Source organism: Carassius gibelio, chromosome A8 (assembly GCF_023724105.1).
Source record: "Carassius gibelio isolate Cgi1373 ecotype wild population from Czech Republic chromosome A8, carGib1.2-hapl.c, whole genome shotgun sequence".
Lineage (NCBI taxonomy): Eukaryota > Metazoa > Chordata > Actinopteri > Cypriniformes > Cyprinidae > Carassius > Carassius gibelio.
Genome location: NC_068378.1, coordinates 27,437,801 through 27,454,196, shown reverse-complemented (window position 1 = coordinate 27,454,196; position 16,396 = coordinate 27,437,801). Strand labels below are relative to the sequence as shown.

At 35.9% G+C, this 16,396-nt stretch overlaps 1 protein-coding gene across 2 annotated transcripts in view; it reads left to right on the top strand.

Annotated features, from left to right (window-relative positions):
• Positions 1–4,970: 4,970 nt before the first annotated feature.
• The window catches only part of LOC128019101 (E3 ubiquitin-protein ligase DTX1), a 29,435-nt gene continuing 18,009 nt past the window's right edge, over positions 4,971–16,396 (top strand). Inside the window, exons 1-3 of one of the 2 annotated variants that reach the window (XM_052605105.1) lie at positions 4,971–5,195; positions 6,642–7,349; positions 15,367–16,081. In XM_052605105.1, the coding sequence (XP_052461065.1) occupies positions 7,094–7,349; positions 15,367–16,081 (971 nt within the window). In that variant the 5' untranslated portion in view covers positions 4,971–5,195; positions 6,642–7,093. Of the gene's footprint in view, positions 5,196–6,638; positions 7,350–15,366; positions 16,082–16,396 lie in introns of both variants that reach the window. The other variant, XM_052605104.1, reaches the window with a different exon arrangement.

Here is a 16,396-nt window from a genome sequence, read left to right as displayed (position 1 = left end):
TTTAATGCACAAGGTAAAATATTTGAGTTGAATTACTGAAATGAACTTTAAGACATTCTAATTTATTGAGATGCACATGTAAATGCATGTACAAGTGCTAAAAAAAACACAAAGTTTATGGAACCCTGCCTGATTCATTTGCCCTACTTCTGTTTTTTTTTTTTAAATGAAGCCATTTATCCAGTGAAACTTTTACATATACATTGTATGTACTGTATATATATATATATATATATATATATATATATATATATATATGTATATATATATATATATATATATATATATATATATATATATGTATATATATATATATATATATATATATATATATATATATATATATATATATATATATATATATATATATATATATATATACACACACAAGATGGATTTGTTTCCTACAAACGCAGCATCAGAATTTCTTTCCTTTGGTGTGAGGGGATGTTCATGTTTACTTCGTCTCCAGAAACTACATATTTTGGTGGGAAAACAACTGCACAAACCCACAAGTAAATGTCCGAGTCTGACAGGTATGTATTGCTGAAAGTCTTACATTTTGTGCTTTAATAATGCAATTCTATTCAGATTTAATTTGTATAGCTCTTTTCACAATACATATTGTGAAACACTAAAGTGTTTCAGTTGGACAATCAGGAAGTAATCTGTCAGAAATGTGTGTTTAATAGTACTGTAATAGTGTAATTAAATATTTCTTCAAATTTAAGGTCGTTCACACAGACACAGTTCTGCTTCTGTGTTCAGACCTTCAAAATGAGGCTCAAGTGAGTTTAAAGCACCTGTGTATTTTAGAAGCACAATAAATATCATCAGACACTAGAGGGCGATGTGACTGCTTATATTCTTTTATTTAACGTATTCAATGCAACATGCATTTATTTAAAAAGAACATTTCAGATCATTTGAGCTCTGAATGTTCAGTTAGTAATTTAAAGCTGCTGCTCACAGAGGGATTTTTAATGTCAGTGTCTGCTGAAATCATTCAGAATGGAAATTGTTAATACAGTGATCTCTGTGTGTGTGTGTGTGTGTGTGTGTGTGTGTGTGTGTGAGTGAGTTATATCTGAATCTGGAGGATTAAAGTATATTAAAGGCAGTAGAAGTTACAGTATAACTATCTGTTTTGAAGAAATATTGTAAAAGTGCTACACAAATCAATTTGACTTGATAAAAACATTTTTAGAGGTTTGATTTCCATACCAACATAAAGTCGTCTTGTCCCCCTGTTGGGATCCTAGCAAACCCAGTAATGTCTTTAAACAGACCCCGAATGTTCTTGCTGAAGGAAGTACAGTATGACAGCACTGGGATATTTCTCAGATCAGCGTGTGAGCGATGCTGAACTCAAGCGGAGCGAGAAACATCACTGTTTCTCTACCAGGCAGTGGAAAATGGAAAACCATACACTGTTATTTGATTTCAGACATTCAAAGCTTGAATCTTTGACATTTTCACTGGCGTAGAAGAAATATTGAAACTAACCAGCCATTTTTGACTGAAAAGTAAGTTACTATTAACTACTTTTTTATATAATTCAGTATCACATTAAATGCATGTTGTTGTTCTGAATATATCGTCATAAAATAGTTATTAAGTTATAAAAAATAACACTTTTCAATAAGGTTTAATTTGTTATCAAATGTTTTTAACATCATTTATTAATTTTAATACACTTTATTTTTAAAAATGCACTGGTAAATGTTGAAATTGTCGAACGTGAACTAAGATTAACCCTTTGTTTGGAAGTCATACCTTTTTTTTCTACAGGAAAATCTATGTAATATATTTTTGTTCAATAATATATTTTTGTTCAATAATATATATATATATAATTTTAGCGAGAGAGAATTTCATGTTACTAATTAATATTTGTAAATAATTATGATCATTTTTTTAAATAATAATTATAATACAATTCATATATATATATATATATATATATATATATATATATATATATATATATATATATATATATATATATATATACAGTACAGGGGTGGTTCTAGGGTGAGTGGAGATCCGGGGCTTAGCCCAGAAAAATCCATGTGTGTGACTTTTTATTTTAATAAATCAGAAAGATTTACCTTGTTTAAAATATACAAAAACAATAAAAACAAAAACAAATTTAAAACATTTTATTTAAAGTATTGAGGAAAATACATTTGTTTTTGCAAACAAAAATTAAGAATTGCAAAACAAATGAAACAGCGCGAAAGCAATGATTTTGCAATACATATTTTCCATGGTCATATCTATTAATTTACTTGCAACCCTGCTTTTATTTTGCGTGTCAGTCAAGTTTGAGCTTGTGATACCATTTTTCCTTTGCGCTTCACTTTTCTGCACGTCACTCTTTTTGGCACTGTTTTGACGTGGGGGCGGAGTCAAAGGACGGGGGCGTGTACAACATGCCTCTATGGAAGTGATGTCATCGGCCCAAGACGCAGCTCACTGATCCAGGTCCTGTCATCTGCTGTTCATTTCTCTTAATGTGCACACTTTTATAGCATTATGTGTATTGGGATCGCAAATCATTTGAGTCAGCTCGGGAGTTCGTAGCGGGATCGCGAATCATTTGAGTCAATTTGGGGATCGCGAATCATTTGAATAAGTTCAGGAGTTCGTAGCGGGATCGCGAATCACTTGAGTCAGTTCGGGAGTTCGTAGCGGGATCGCGAATCATTTGAGTCAGTTCGGGAGTTCGTAGCGGGATCGCGAATCAATTGAGTCCGTTTGAGGATCGCGAATCATTTGAATCAGTTCGGGAGTTCAAAGCGGGTTCCCGAAACATCTGAGTCAGTTTGGGGATCGCGAATCATTTGAATCAGTTCGGGCAGGGGCGTAGCCATCTTTTCAGAAGTGAGGGGGACAGAAATTACACACATATAAAACATTACGATATAACATTTCTGTAATCTTTATAGCCTACCAGTCAACAATTTTTTTAAAAGTACGATTTTTAATGTTTTAAAATAAATCTCTTCTGCTCATCAAGCCTGAATTTATTTGATCCAAAGTACAGCAAAAACTGTAATATTTTGAAATATTTATACTGTTTAAAATAACTGTTTTCTATTTGAACTTTAAAGGTAATTTATTCCTCTGATCAAAGGTGTATTTTCAGCATCATTCCTCTAGTCTTCAGTGTCACATTATTCAGAAATCATATGATGATTTGCTGATTATCAATATTTAAAACATATTAGTATTTTTTTCAGCATTCTTTGAGAACTAGAAGGATCCACAATTCAGCATTTATGTGATTTAAAAAAATTTTTTTTATAGAAATTCATACTTTTATTTAGCAAGGATTCTTTAAATTGATGTGATGATAAAGACATCATTTTACAATGATTTGTACATGATTACAGAGATTTCTATATCATGTAAATGTTGCTCTTCTGAACTATCCATCGGAGAAACCTGAAAAAATTCTACTCAGATGTTTTCAACATTATCATAATACATGTTTTTTTTTTTTTTTTTAAGCAGCAAATCAGTATATCAGATTTTTTTCAGAAAGATTCTGTGACTGGAGTAATGATGAAAAAGAAATCAGCTTTGAAATCTCAGTAAATGACATTTTGAAATATATTAATATAGAAATAAAGCTATTTTAAATAAGCTAGTAAAAATATTTCAAAATTTCACTGACTTGCAGTACTTGGATCAAATAAATGCAGGCTTGGTGAACAGAAGATACTTCTATATATATAAAAAAATAAGCTTACTGTTCAAAAACTTCTGACTGGTAGTGGATACTATATGTAACTTAAATTTTTCTCTAATCTCTAGCTTTTAATTGGTTTAGAAATATATAACTGCTGGACAATAAACATAATGATTTGTTTATATAGCTACTACAAACTTTGTATCACATAATAAGGCAGAATAGTTTCATAGTACATGTCCCTGCGTAATCTACGCCCCTAAGTTTGGGGTTCGTAAATCATAGCTGTATATGGACAGGCATTTTCAACTAATTTAGTAGCTAGTTATAATTACGTTTTCCACGCTTTTTTAGGTGTGAAATGTGAACTGGTATTTTTTGTTTTAATGATGTGCCTTTTAACAGCATCAAGTATATTCAAAAACTAAACAAATCATGCCTAAAAAGTGCTTTTTAGCATAAAAGGTTCTTTGGAGTTGAGTAAAGAACCCTATGGTTCTTTATAGAACCCCAATGATCCCTTTATTCTAACACTTTGTTGTCATATATATATATATATATATTATTATGCCTGGAGAAAATGCTAAAAATGTAAAATGCTTATAAATTATCTAGTTGTTTATCGACATAAATATTTATTTTTATTAAGTTGTGGATTTGGGTATATATTTAGGCATTCTCAAAGACAACTTTTTGTAAAGGTTTTTATATATATATATATATATATTGTACCATAGTGATTAGGTTTGACTAGTAAAAATCAATGCACAAACTGACATTTCAACCAATATTTCAACGTAACCTAATCACAGAAAGACATTTTGTTACATAAAACATCAAAGTTGAACAAAAATGAACAGAAATCCATATTGTTACAACCAGCTCATGTGTGTAATAGTGTGGCGTGTTTGTCTGTTTTGATATTTTAGTGTCACGAATTTCCCATTCATCTCCAATGGCGTCAACAGAAGTGCCACAGTTTTTTAATGAACATAAATTTTTTTCGAATCAAGTCCACGATATTTATTTATTTAGTTAGTTCGTTTTTGTGGTCACAAGCTAGTTTCGAACCATTCCGAGCTATTTTTAAAATGTCAAAACAACAAACATTCATTGTAAGTATATGTTTACTGTATTTATCTATCCGCTTCTCTTTATGGGATTTCTGAGTGGTGGAAGTCATGCACGAGTTCATCCGGACGGAAAATCTAGATTTTCTCATGCTGAAGCTGTTTCGGTAATAGAGCTGCATACACGCGCGCGCGCACGCGCACGCATAAGCAACAGTCGCGGCGGAGGATGCGCACAACACGAGCAACAGCCAACAGAGCTCATAAACAGCAGAACACGGTGAACTCCGACTCTCATCCTCTCGTTTAGACTCGGGAATGTGATCTGGGACATACTTCGCTCATTCAGTCTTTCGTTTTGGCGTCCTTCCTTTATTCTGGACCTCCGGTTCATCGTCACGGTTCGGCGGAGACGCTTCACATCACAGGTGACCGATTCCTCTTTCCTCCTCTCTGCGTCCACGCTGTGGCAACGAATTCGACTGTATGTGAGATGTCGTATTCAGAATGAGCCTGGAGAGCCTATATTAATTCATCATGGCTCACGTGCGTCCCATTTATTCCTAGAGATCCGTGAGCGCGCATATTCCCTGCTTTCCTATCTATCTCGCCGTGAATCCTCGCTTTGACCAGACCTGCGCGAAACGCTTTGCTGGAGAAAATCGTCCCATCTGATTCGGTGTGATGCACTGATGGGATTCTGATGAACGGATCGGATCAAACCCGGAGGAGACGCGGATCTGGAGCGCATATGGAGAAGAACGAGATCATTTGCTCGTAAATGAAGCTGATGTATGAGCAGAACCGACTCTTCCATCTTTTATAGCCGGACTTCAGACAGATGTTCGGCCAGAACTGGGTTATAATCGACCAGATCTGAGGCCACACGCGTTATCAGTCGCACCTTCTTTATTCTGCTTTGGGTTGCGCTCAAAACAGCAAGGGTTTGTTATGATGAGTTCAGCATATATCATCAGATATCTGCATTTATTGATCACTGATAAACGATCTTTCTTTAGGCTCATGCGTATACCAGGAGAAGAGGGATCTCTCTCTCTCTCTCTCTCTCTCTCTCTCTCTCTCTCTCTCTCTCTCTCTCTCTCTCTCTCTCTCTCTCTCTCTCTCTCTCTCTCTCTCTCTCTCTCTCGGTTATGTATAGGCTATTTGTGTATTTTCTACAGGTTTTCCGTGTGGTTTCTGTAGATGCAGTTCACAGTATAACCTGATGGCAAAAGTCAAATTGCGATAAAAAATTCTTGCAAACCCCTTTTTCTTTACAACCCCCCCCCCCCCCCCCCCAAAAAAAAAAAACCCTGCTAGGCTACTTGAAATAACATGATCTTATAACTAATATGTAAGTGTATTAAAAAAATTATGACATGAATATAAATGTTTCATAATTCATCAGTTAATTTTTTTAAAATATAAATTATATAGAATTTAAAAGTTAATAATATATACTTTTAAATTCAATAGTATTTATATAAAAAAGTTATATATATATATATATATATATATATATATATATATATATATATATATATATATATAATTTAGCATGGAATAATTAATATATAATAATTTATATATCAAATTATTAATATATTAATAATTAATATATAAAATAATTTAGCATGGAAGATTTTAATGAAAGTGATGTTAGTGCAACATAAAAAATGCCAAAAAAAGAATGTGCATTAGATTTATCTAGTTATAACACCATTGATGAAATAGCAGTCTGATAAATAAATTATAATTTTTAATGATAATTCTACAACTATTTACTGCGACCTTCAAATAAATTAAGTTTAATCATGTATTTTTTTCTGTGGGCTGATTTTCTCTCTTGTTCTGTCTGTTCTGTTACGCAGTAGTATTTCAGACCATCAGGCTGGGAGTCCTGATCTAGACCAGCATGTTCTCATTCAGCTGGATCTAGAGCAGAATACTGGACTTCAGGATCATCGGAGCATCACTAAAAGATATCCGCATATCTCAGATCATCAGTTTGGGATTATTCTTCTGAGGAGGAGTTTCTTTGGAGAGCATGATTACTTCCAGAGCTGGAATACTAGAGACTAATCTAGTTTTTGGTGGCAAATTTAATTACAGCGGCGAATCCCTCATGTGAACCGAGAAGAGTCTGATCTGTTCTGCTGCAGGACGTGCATTGACTCCTGCAGTTTCTGTGCTCGTTCTTTAGCGAAATCAAGAGTTCTGTGTGTTCACGATGTGTTTTCATTAAGAACTTTCCCTTGGAACGTTCTCCTCTCCATATATTGGGACGAAATCCATTGTGTTTGCTGTTGGTGTGGAGTTGAATCAAATGGCTCGACCCGGATCTGGGGTTCTGGTGTCGCTGGGAGGCGGATACTCGTCTCAGAGCATGGCTAGGGTGGTGGTTTGGGAATGGCTGAACGAACACGGCCGCTGGAGGCCGTACAGCGCCGCCGTTTGTCATCACATCGAAAACATCCTGAAGGGAGACGCACGGGGGACGGTCATACTGGGGCAGGTGGATCCGCAGCTCACGCCATACGTCATAGACCTGCAGTCCATGCATCAGTTCAGACAAGACACAGGTGAGACGTGTTTACTCATGCAATGCTGTTTTGTACGATTCAGAAACTCAACTTTTGGTGCTTTCAAGTTTGCAAAATTCGTAATTTTAAGTCGGGAGTCAGGTGTGTTGAAGCAAAGACGTAAGATATATTAAGAATAAGCCCTGCCTTCGAACTAAAGAACCAATCGCTTTAGACTGCATTAGCTCCCGCCCACTTTTTCAGTGCAGCTGGTGCCAAAATTAGGGATTTTTAAAAAGTCTTTATTAAATGGTTGTACGCCATGAACCGAACCAACCAGCGACGAGGAGAAAAACAACATCACAAACTTTGATTTGAAGCGTGAACGTATTTGAAAAGCAGAAAAAATGAGGGAAAGAACTACAATCCCATGAAACACTGCGAATAATATATGACAGAAAAATGTTAAAATATTAATTGAATGCTTTTGGTTGTATCTATATATAAAATGTATATTAAGGTTATTTCAAAATATGCATACGTGTGTGTGTGTGTGTGTGTGTGTGTGTGTATATACAAATATTTTAGTATTTTGAGAGTGTAGGTGATCAGCGCAATTACTAAGTTGCATATATACATAATATCATAGTACTATGCAATCCTGATAAAATACTGTGTATAATGATTCAATTTACAGCACCTTCAGATATAGAATAAATCCACATAAAAGTAAAAACACACATGGTGTGAATTCTTTATTCATAATTTTGTAGAAGTAGTTTACCAAATCCTAAATACGAACTTCCCAGGAGGACCTGAGCGCACTAAATGAATAGACTGCTATCTTACCACCTACTACAGTTCCCACACATCAAAAGCACACCTTTCAAGGTTAAACGTTCAGCAGAAGTGCATCAGCAGAGAGACTGGGAAGAACTCGTGTGATTGTGCATGAATGCATGTGTGATTGCGGTACGTTGCACATGAAGTCAGCTAGATGAACAAAGACAGCTTGAGGGTTTTTGGATTGTTTGGTAGAGCTGTGCAGTTCCTACCAAGAGCAGATACTCTCTGAAGACCGTCTCTCCCCACACACACACACATGCACACACACGCACACACACGCACACACACACACACACACACAGATTGGCGCGTCCCCAGGGCTCTCTGTTCATATGATGCCATTGCCGCAGGCCACTGTTTTCCCTTATGAGAGAACAAATGACCTAAAGTAGAATGGTTCAGGGTTAAATTAGGACACATGGGATGCTCTGTGGAAAACAGAGCTGTGTGTTATTTTGGTGCATGTTTGTGTTCATTACAGAACTGCTTCTGAGTGTGAACATTTCCATGTCTATGGCAATAACACCACTGAAAAGTTTTCAAAATGCATGTTTTCCTTCAGAATTTGGTCAGACACCGAGCTAGTCCTGACCTCTAATCTGCATAGTTTGAGTAAATGTTCCCGTATCCTGCATCGACTAGAAGAAGAGAAAGTACTGTGACGCCGTTGTCATGTGATCTGGATGCTGGTCGCTTCGAAACCGCACAATTACACTGCAAAGTGATTCTTTAAACAAGTGTTTTTCAGTAAAATCAAATGTGACTTTATTATGAATTGTGACAAAAAAGGGACTTTATGCTTTTAACAATAACAAACGGGTTAAGAAAACTAATACTTGTTTACTCTCTGAATTATGACTATTAATTTTGCTATTCAAAAAAAAAAAAGGGGGGGGGGCTACTTATTACCTTCTATCATAAATATTTATTTGATATAAAATGTTTAGATATTTGTACAAGTATTATAGGGTCTTCGAGATATATAGTAGTTTTTGTTAATATTTGTAAATAAATGATATTTTATTTATATATTTTCTGCTTTCATGTTAATTTTATTAAAGTTTTTTTTTATTATCGTTTTAAATATGTCTATATATATAATTTTTATACATTTTTGTTTTAGTACATCAAATTAAATGAAATTGAGAATTTTTTTTTATGTTTTCTTTTGTTTAATATCTATTTTTACTTCAAATGTTTTAGTTAACTGAAATAGCCCTGATTTGTACTGTAAAACAAGACAAAAATACTGAGTAAGAAAACTTCTAAACTAGTTTATGATCTTGAATTGTGTGTCTGTGTGTGTGTGTGTCTGTGTGTGTGTGTGTCTGTGTGTGTGTGTGTGTGTGTGTGTGTGTTTGATCTCTGGCCAGACTGAATTGATCTGTTTGTCTCAGGAGAGAGCCTGTGGTTTTCTGCAGCGTTGTAGACGTCTTCTCTTACACGTCTCACACAGATCTGAAAAGTGAAACTGTAATCACTTGTTTTGTTCAGTTGACTGGTGTGAAGTGTGTACTTTACAGCAGGTCAGAGATTGAAGCGCGTGTAGGATCCCCCAGTCTATATTAATAACACACACACACACACACACACACACCACTTCAACCTAAAATAAAAATTCATAAAGTTTTAAAAGGTTGATGCGAATTGGAATGGAAATGTCATGTAAACGCTATTATGATCTTCAGTCAACGGTGGAACAGATAAATTCACTAATATACTAATATTTCATAGTAAGTAAATCTAATAAAACATGCCATGGCAAACATATTCAAAATCAGTGATACTGTAATTCACTCATAATAGCCTGTGGTCCCTGGTTGGCCAGCCACTCGTGGGTCATGAATATTAATTAGGCTATGTGATATCTGATTGGCTGGAAGGCAGATGTTAGTAGGTGAGCTCTAGTCATAGATTAGCATTAGATTAGCTTTTATTTCAGTCCGGTGTTTCTGCTTGGTCATGAAGTTTGTTTTATACATCTGCCTGATTTTTGTCCTTCATGCTGCGGTCAAACAGTTTATCAGTCAGAAAACTGACGCTTAATAACCTCAGAGACGAACAGTTGTTTTCACCGTGAGAAACTGAAGTGTGAACTCTCAAAGGCTTGTGTATGTGGTGTGTGGTCACGAATGTGTGTGTGTGTGTGTTCTTTGAATACAGGTTTGTGTTGTGTAAGGTTTGTTTGTAAGACGTTTACGTGAATAGAGTCTCATACCTGTGTATTCTTACTGAGAACGAAACGTGTGAGTGTGACTGTATGTACAGGTAACGTGAAGAGAGCAGTTTACCAGAAAACAAAACAAGGCTTCGAAAGTTTGGGCTCTTTTTAGAAAAACTAATACTTTTATTCATCAAGTATGGATTCAGTTGCTGTTCTTTTGAACTTTCTGTTCATCTGTGAATCCTAACAAATAAAACATATCACATTTTCCACAAAAATATTCAGCAGCACAACTGTGTACAATGTTTTCTTGAGCAGTAAATCATCATATTTTCATGATTTCTGAAGATCATGTGACACTGAAGACTGGAGGAATGATGCTGAAAATACAGCGGAGCATCACAGAAATAAATTAGATTCGAATAGATATTCACACCGAGAAAAATAATTTTACATTCTAATAATATTTCTTATTTTTACAGAATTTTCTGTAAAAAAAACAAAACAAAAAATGCTTCTTGATGAACAGAAGACCCCTAAAATGACCCTAAACTTTTTATGTTGGAGCCGCTAAATCGTATTGTGAAAAATGATGATTGTTTCCTAACAGGTTTCTTTATTGCTCTTCACCTCATCTTCTATTCGTCATACACACAGATAGCCCCGCCCCCAAACCCATGTCATTGGCTGAGTCGGAACACACCAGAAGCCATCTAAACATCTCTCTCTCTCTCTCTCTCTCTCTCTCTGTGTGTCTCTCTCTCTCTCTCTCTCTCTCTCTGTGTGTCTCTCTCTCTCTCTCTCTCTCTGGTCAGCACTTGTCTTGTCTTGACTCGTGAGATTAATAATAACAGCCAGATGCTTTCTGGCAGCAGCTCCCCATGCGGCCGATCCAGAATGGAGTCGTGTACGACCTCAGTTTCCACTTTGCTCATTAATAATGACAGCCAAAGGTGCTCTTAGAAGGAACTGTGTCTCAAGGTGAATTTTAATCAGGCAGAACATGACACGTCCTTTAGTTCTATTCCACTTTCTGACACAAAAGTTCGAAACAGGTTTATTATGTTTGAATAAAATTAAAAACTATGAAAAATGTCTTACCTGACGATATAGACATTTTTTTTTAAATGAACACAAATGACAAATACAAAGCTTTTACTAAAATCAAAAAGAAAATGAAAATATATTTGCATTATAATTTATTATGAAAAATGAATAAATATACATAAGTAAACTGAAAGGAACATGGAAAATATAAAAATAAATTTTAATTAAAAATATTGTTTTTCAGTTTTATTCCATGTATTATATGTACAGTATATATTATATTAATGATATTAAAATAATAAAATAAAACTATTTTATAGATACTTCTTCTACAGCAATACAGCAATGGGAAAACTGGATTTATTTTATTTTATTTTTTTAAAAACATTTCTTAAATAAAATGCAAATGATGTTTTAGGATTTGATTAATATCACCCAGTGTTATTTTAGTACTGAGATCTATTTTTATTAGTTTGTGTTTGTGTATTTTCTGTTTTCATCTTAAAACTTGCTAAAACTTGTTTTCAAAGTTTTAGTAATTATTATATATTTTTTTAATATTTTTGCGTGTGTCGTTTTTTCCATGTTAATTTTTATAAACGTTAACTTAAAAGTTTTTTTTTCTTCTTTTGTTTCAATAGGTTTAGTCTTAGCTAAATAAATAACCCTTCCAATTCATCCGCTCATCTTAAATTAAAATCCTTCTCACATGTTTTGAAGGCATCAAAATGACAAGCTCTGTCCCTAAATAGTTCGATTGGAGGCTCCGCCCACAGATAATGTGTGAGAAAAGTGGAGGTGTTGAGCTGATCTGGTTTGTGACGGGGTTTTCCACTGAATACATGCATTAGCATCTGAGAGATAATGCATTTTGGTTTTCTCTTGCAGGAAATACAGTGGTCTTATCTGAAATATGTGCATCACTGCGAAGCATCTACCTCTGAGTTTACTGTAGGACTTTTACTGTGTGTGTGTGTGTGTGTGTTTACTGGAGTGGTCATAACAGACACTGATGCTCACTTGCTGGGTGTTCACAGGGGCAGTGGACACTTTGTTGTACCAGCTGCCTTTGGCACAGACGGTCACGATGCGTGTGTGTGTGTGTGTGTGTGTGTGTGTGTGTGTTTTCTGCTCTTATGGCTTATAGCTCGAGTCTTTTATCTGCATGCACTGCATTAAATCTCTTAACTAGCATCACAGGGTCAGTGCTGTTGCAATGGTGAAATCTTTCAGAAGGATTATAATATATCTTAATATCTACCAGATAAAATAATTTCAAGATTTGAATAACTATATAAAAGTATAAAATATTTTATTTTTGATGCATAATATATTTGAAGATCAAAATATAACAATATTATAATATGAAAAATACAACCCCAAATTTATTTAAAATAATATAATATAATGTAATATAATATAATTTCATTTGAAGAAAACAATGCAGCAATATTTGAAGCCGCTGTGACTTTTTTATTATTATTTTTTACAGTAATTTGTGATTTATTAATAAAAAAATATATAAAATGTTTAAAAATTTATAAAAATGCCCTTGGTGCTTTATAAATTTATGAATTTACATGATTTTTATATCCATTTTATTGATCCAAGTTTCAGTTGTTGAGGTTGTGAATTAAAATAAGATAAGAGTTTGTGTGTATATATATATATATATATATATATATATATATATATATATATATATATATATATATTAGTGCTGTCAAACGATTAATTTCCCCCAAAACAAATGTTTTTGTTTACCATTATATATTTATGAGTACTGTGTTGTGTTTATTTATTATACATATATGTATATATTAAAAATTATTGATGTATTTTTATACACACACATATATATATATATATAAAAAAAATTCTATCCAATATATACATCGTTGTGTGCGTATTTATGTACACATAATATATCTACACACACACACTCTTATTCAGTAAGGATGTATTAAATTGATAAGAAGTGATAGCAAATATTTATATTTTTAGAAAAGATTTATATTTTTAATAAATGCTGTTCTTTTTATCCTTAAAAAACAATTATGGCAGCACAACTGTAGCCAGCATTGATAATTCTACTAAATCAGCGTATTAGAATGATTTCCTCCTTCTAAGTGAGCAGTTTGAAAACTGCACATTGGTCCAGACTTCATTCTGTCCGTCAAAACTCTGATGTCATGAGAGAAAACGAGCTTCGGTCCAGGAAATACTGACAGGAAGAGAGAGCGCAAACCAGTGTGAGGGAAAGTGTGAGGTTTGGGTTCAGGGAAGAGGACAGATCAGGAGAAAATCATCGGAGGATACAGGAAGGGCAAGTGTGTGTGTGTGTGTGTGTGTGTGTGTGTGTGTGTGTGTGTGTGTGAGTGTGTGTGTGTGTGTGTGAGTGTGTGTGTGTGTGTGTGTGTGTGTGTGTGTGAGTGTGTGTGTGTGTGTGTGTGTGTGTGTGTGTGTGTGTGTGTGTGTGAGTGTGTGTGTGTGTGTGTCCGTTCCTTAACTCTGTGTTCAAGTCTCAGTGAAGTCTGAGAACAGAACATCCTGTTTTAGTTTTATTTGTGTGTAGTCTGATATTTCTCTCATATTGAAATGCGGAATCTAATAATGGGTTAATTTACAAGATAAAAAGGATATGGGCACCATCCCAATTGCTCAAAAAAAAAAAAAAAAACTTTTCACCATTCTCCCATCCGCCCTCGCGACCGCTCGCACCCGAGCACCAACCTCCCGCTCTCTCTCGTGAAGCCAATAAGGAAGTGACTAAAACTGTAATTCATGGACTTGAGGCTGGCTGCAGAAGAGAGTCAGTCCCATAGACTCCCCATGTTAAAATGCCCAACTTTACAGAAGTAAAAAAACATGTTTACAGCCTGGTGCAAAAAATTATATTATTATTCATTACGACTGTGAGAGGGATGATTTTTTTTTATAACTCATCCATTTAAATTATTTTAAGACTTAAAGTTCTGCATAATTAAGGGCGTGGCCACTTGAGTGACAGGTGGATTGCTGCTGCTGACTGCCGTCGCGCTAGGTGGGCGTGGCTTAAGCAAGTAGCTCCCGCCTTTTTTTGCCCATTTTTGATTGTCCGTCTCTAATGTTACATGCAGTATTGGTATACACTTTTCTAACGTCAGTAGCATTTGAGGAGAATGACTTACAGTCATAAAAACAACTGTAATTGTTCATCTAGGTGTCAGCTATAATGCACAATTGAATTGAATGTTTGATATTTAATTAAAATAATCTGTAAATCATATGTAAATTATGCTACTTTTACACATGTGTTCAAACGCAAATTTGAAGCTCAATAGCATTTGAGGAGAAAGACTTGCCGTCATAAAACAATAGTGATGTGTTCAGTTAGGTGTCAGCTACAATGCACACCTTATAGTTTCTATGAGACCTGTAAACCCCTGTCACTGGTTCTTACTCTCTATAGTGACACCAGCTCCATAACGGTTTGCCCAAGCATTGCAGTTATTTTACATGGAGCTAGAACTCAATCAAACGGCTTTCCTAACTTATTTTCGTGTGTGTCCTGTGGGTGGAATATTATTTCTTCTGCGCGGTCGCACACATGCACAGCTTAGAGGGAACATTGCCTCTGACCTAACCACTGCTGATGCTTTGAGGAACTGGCTGGATGTTGGTTAAATATTCACCACTTTAACATAACGCTCCAGATTTTGTGTTCTGGACTAACCAACCATCTACTGTCTTAGGATCCAGTGGGAAACTCTGAATGAATCTTACGTTACAAATCAATGCACCATTTTTTTTAAATAGAAATGACACACTGCAGATTTAAAAGTTCTTTATATTAGCATTTTTATGCATTTGGTGCATTGCACGTTTGTCCAAAGTGATTCATACAGTACGATGCACGAAGCACAATGCATCAAATGCATGTAAACGTAAGAACTTTGAAAGAACTACTCAGAAATGCAAAGGAAAATTTTTTTTGCATTGTATCAGTCCTTTATTAGTTTTCTCTCTCTGTCGCTATAGGCACAATGCGTCCCGTGCAGCGCAACTTCTACGACCCGTCCTCGGCTCCTGGGAAGGGCATCGTGTGGGAATGGGAAAACGACTGCGGCTCCTGGACGCTGTATGACATGGAGCTGTGCGTCAGCATCCAGAACGCCTACGAGAAGCAGCACCCCTGGCTGGACCTGAGCTCGCTGGGCTTCAGCTACCTGGTGGATTTCGACGGGATGTCCCAAACCAACCGGCAGAGCCAGAGGAAGCGGCGCATCCGACGACGCATGGACCTGGCGTACCCTCTCATCGCCGGATCCATCCCCAAATCCCAGTCCTGGCCGGTGGGCACCAGCTCGGGCACGCCGTGCACCTGTCAGCAGTGTCTGCTGGTCAACAGCACACGGGCCGCGTCCAACGCCATCCTGGCGCTGCAGCAGAGGAGGAAGCTGTACGGGACGGAGGGCGGAGCCACCGCAGCCGTCGTCAGGCAGAGCAACACCTTCGCTGGCACCTCCCTCTGGTCGCCCACGACGACTGTTGCCAAGAGACACCATAACAACATATCGCTGGGCGGCGGAGGAGGCGGGAAGCTGGACATGAACGGTGTGAAATTCCCATGCACCCCTGCGATCATGACGCTTCCGTCCAATCACGCGCTTACTATTAACGGACAGAACAATCTGAACCGGCCGGGAATGCAGCGGATCACGGGGACGGCCAGCCGAGGATCTGTCCCTCCGGGGTAAGATCTACCCATCCGTCTGTCTGTCTGTCTGTCTGTCTATCTATCCATCGTTCTATCGTTCTATTTATTTTTTAATATCATTCTATTTATCCATCCATTTATCCATCTATCAATCTACCGTTCTATCGTTCTATCTATAGTTCTATCATTCTATTTATTTTTTAATATCATTCTATCTTTCGTTACATCATTCTATTCTGTTATCTATAATTTTAAGGATGTATCTATCTATCTATTTTTATATCGATCCATCCATCCATCCATCCATCCAATCTATCCATCCATCCATCCATCCAATCTATCCATCCATCC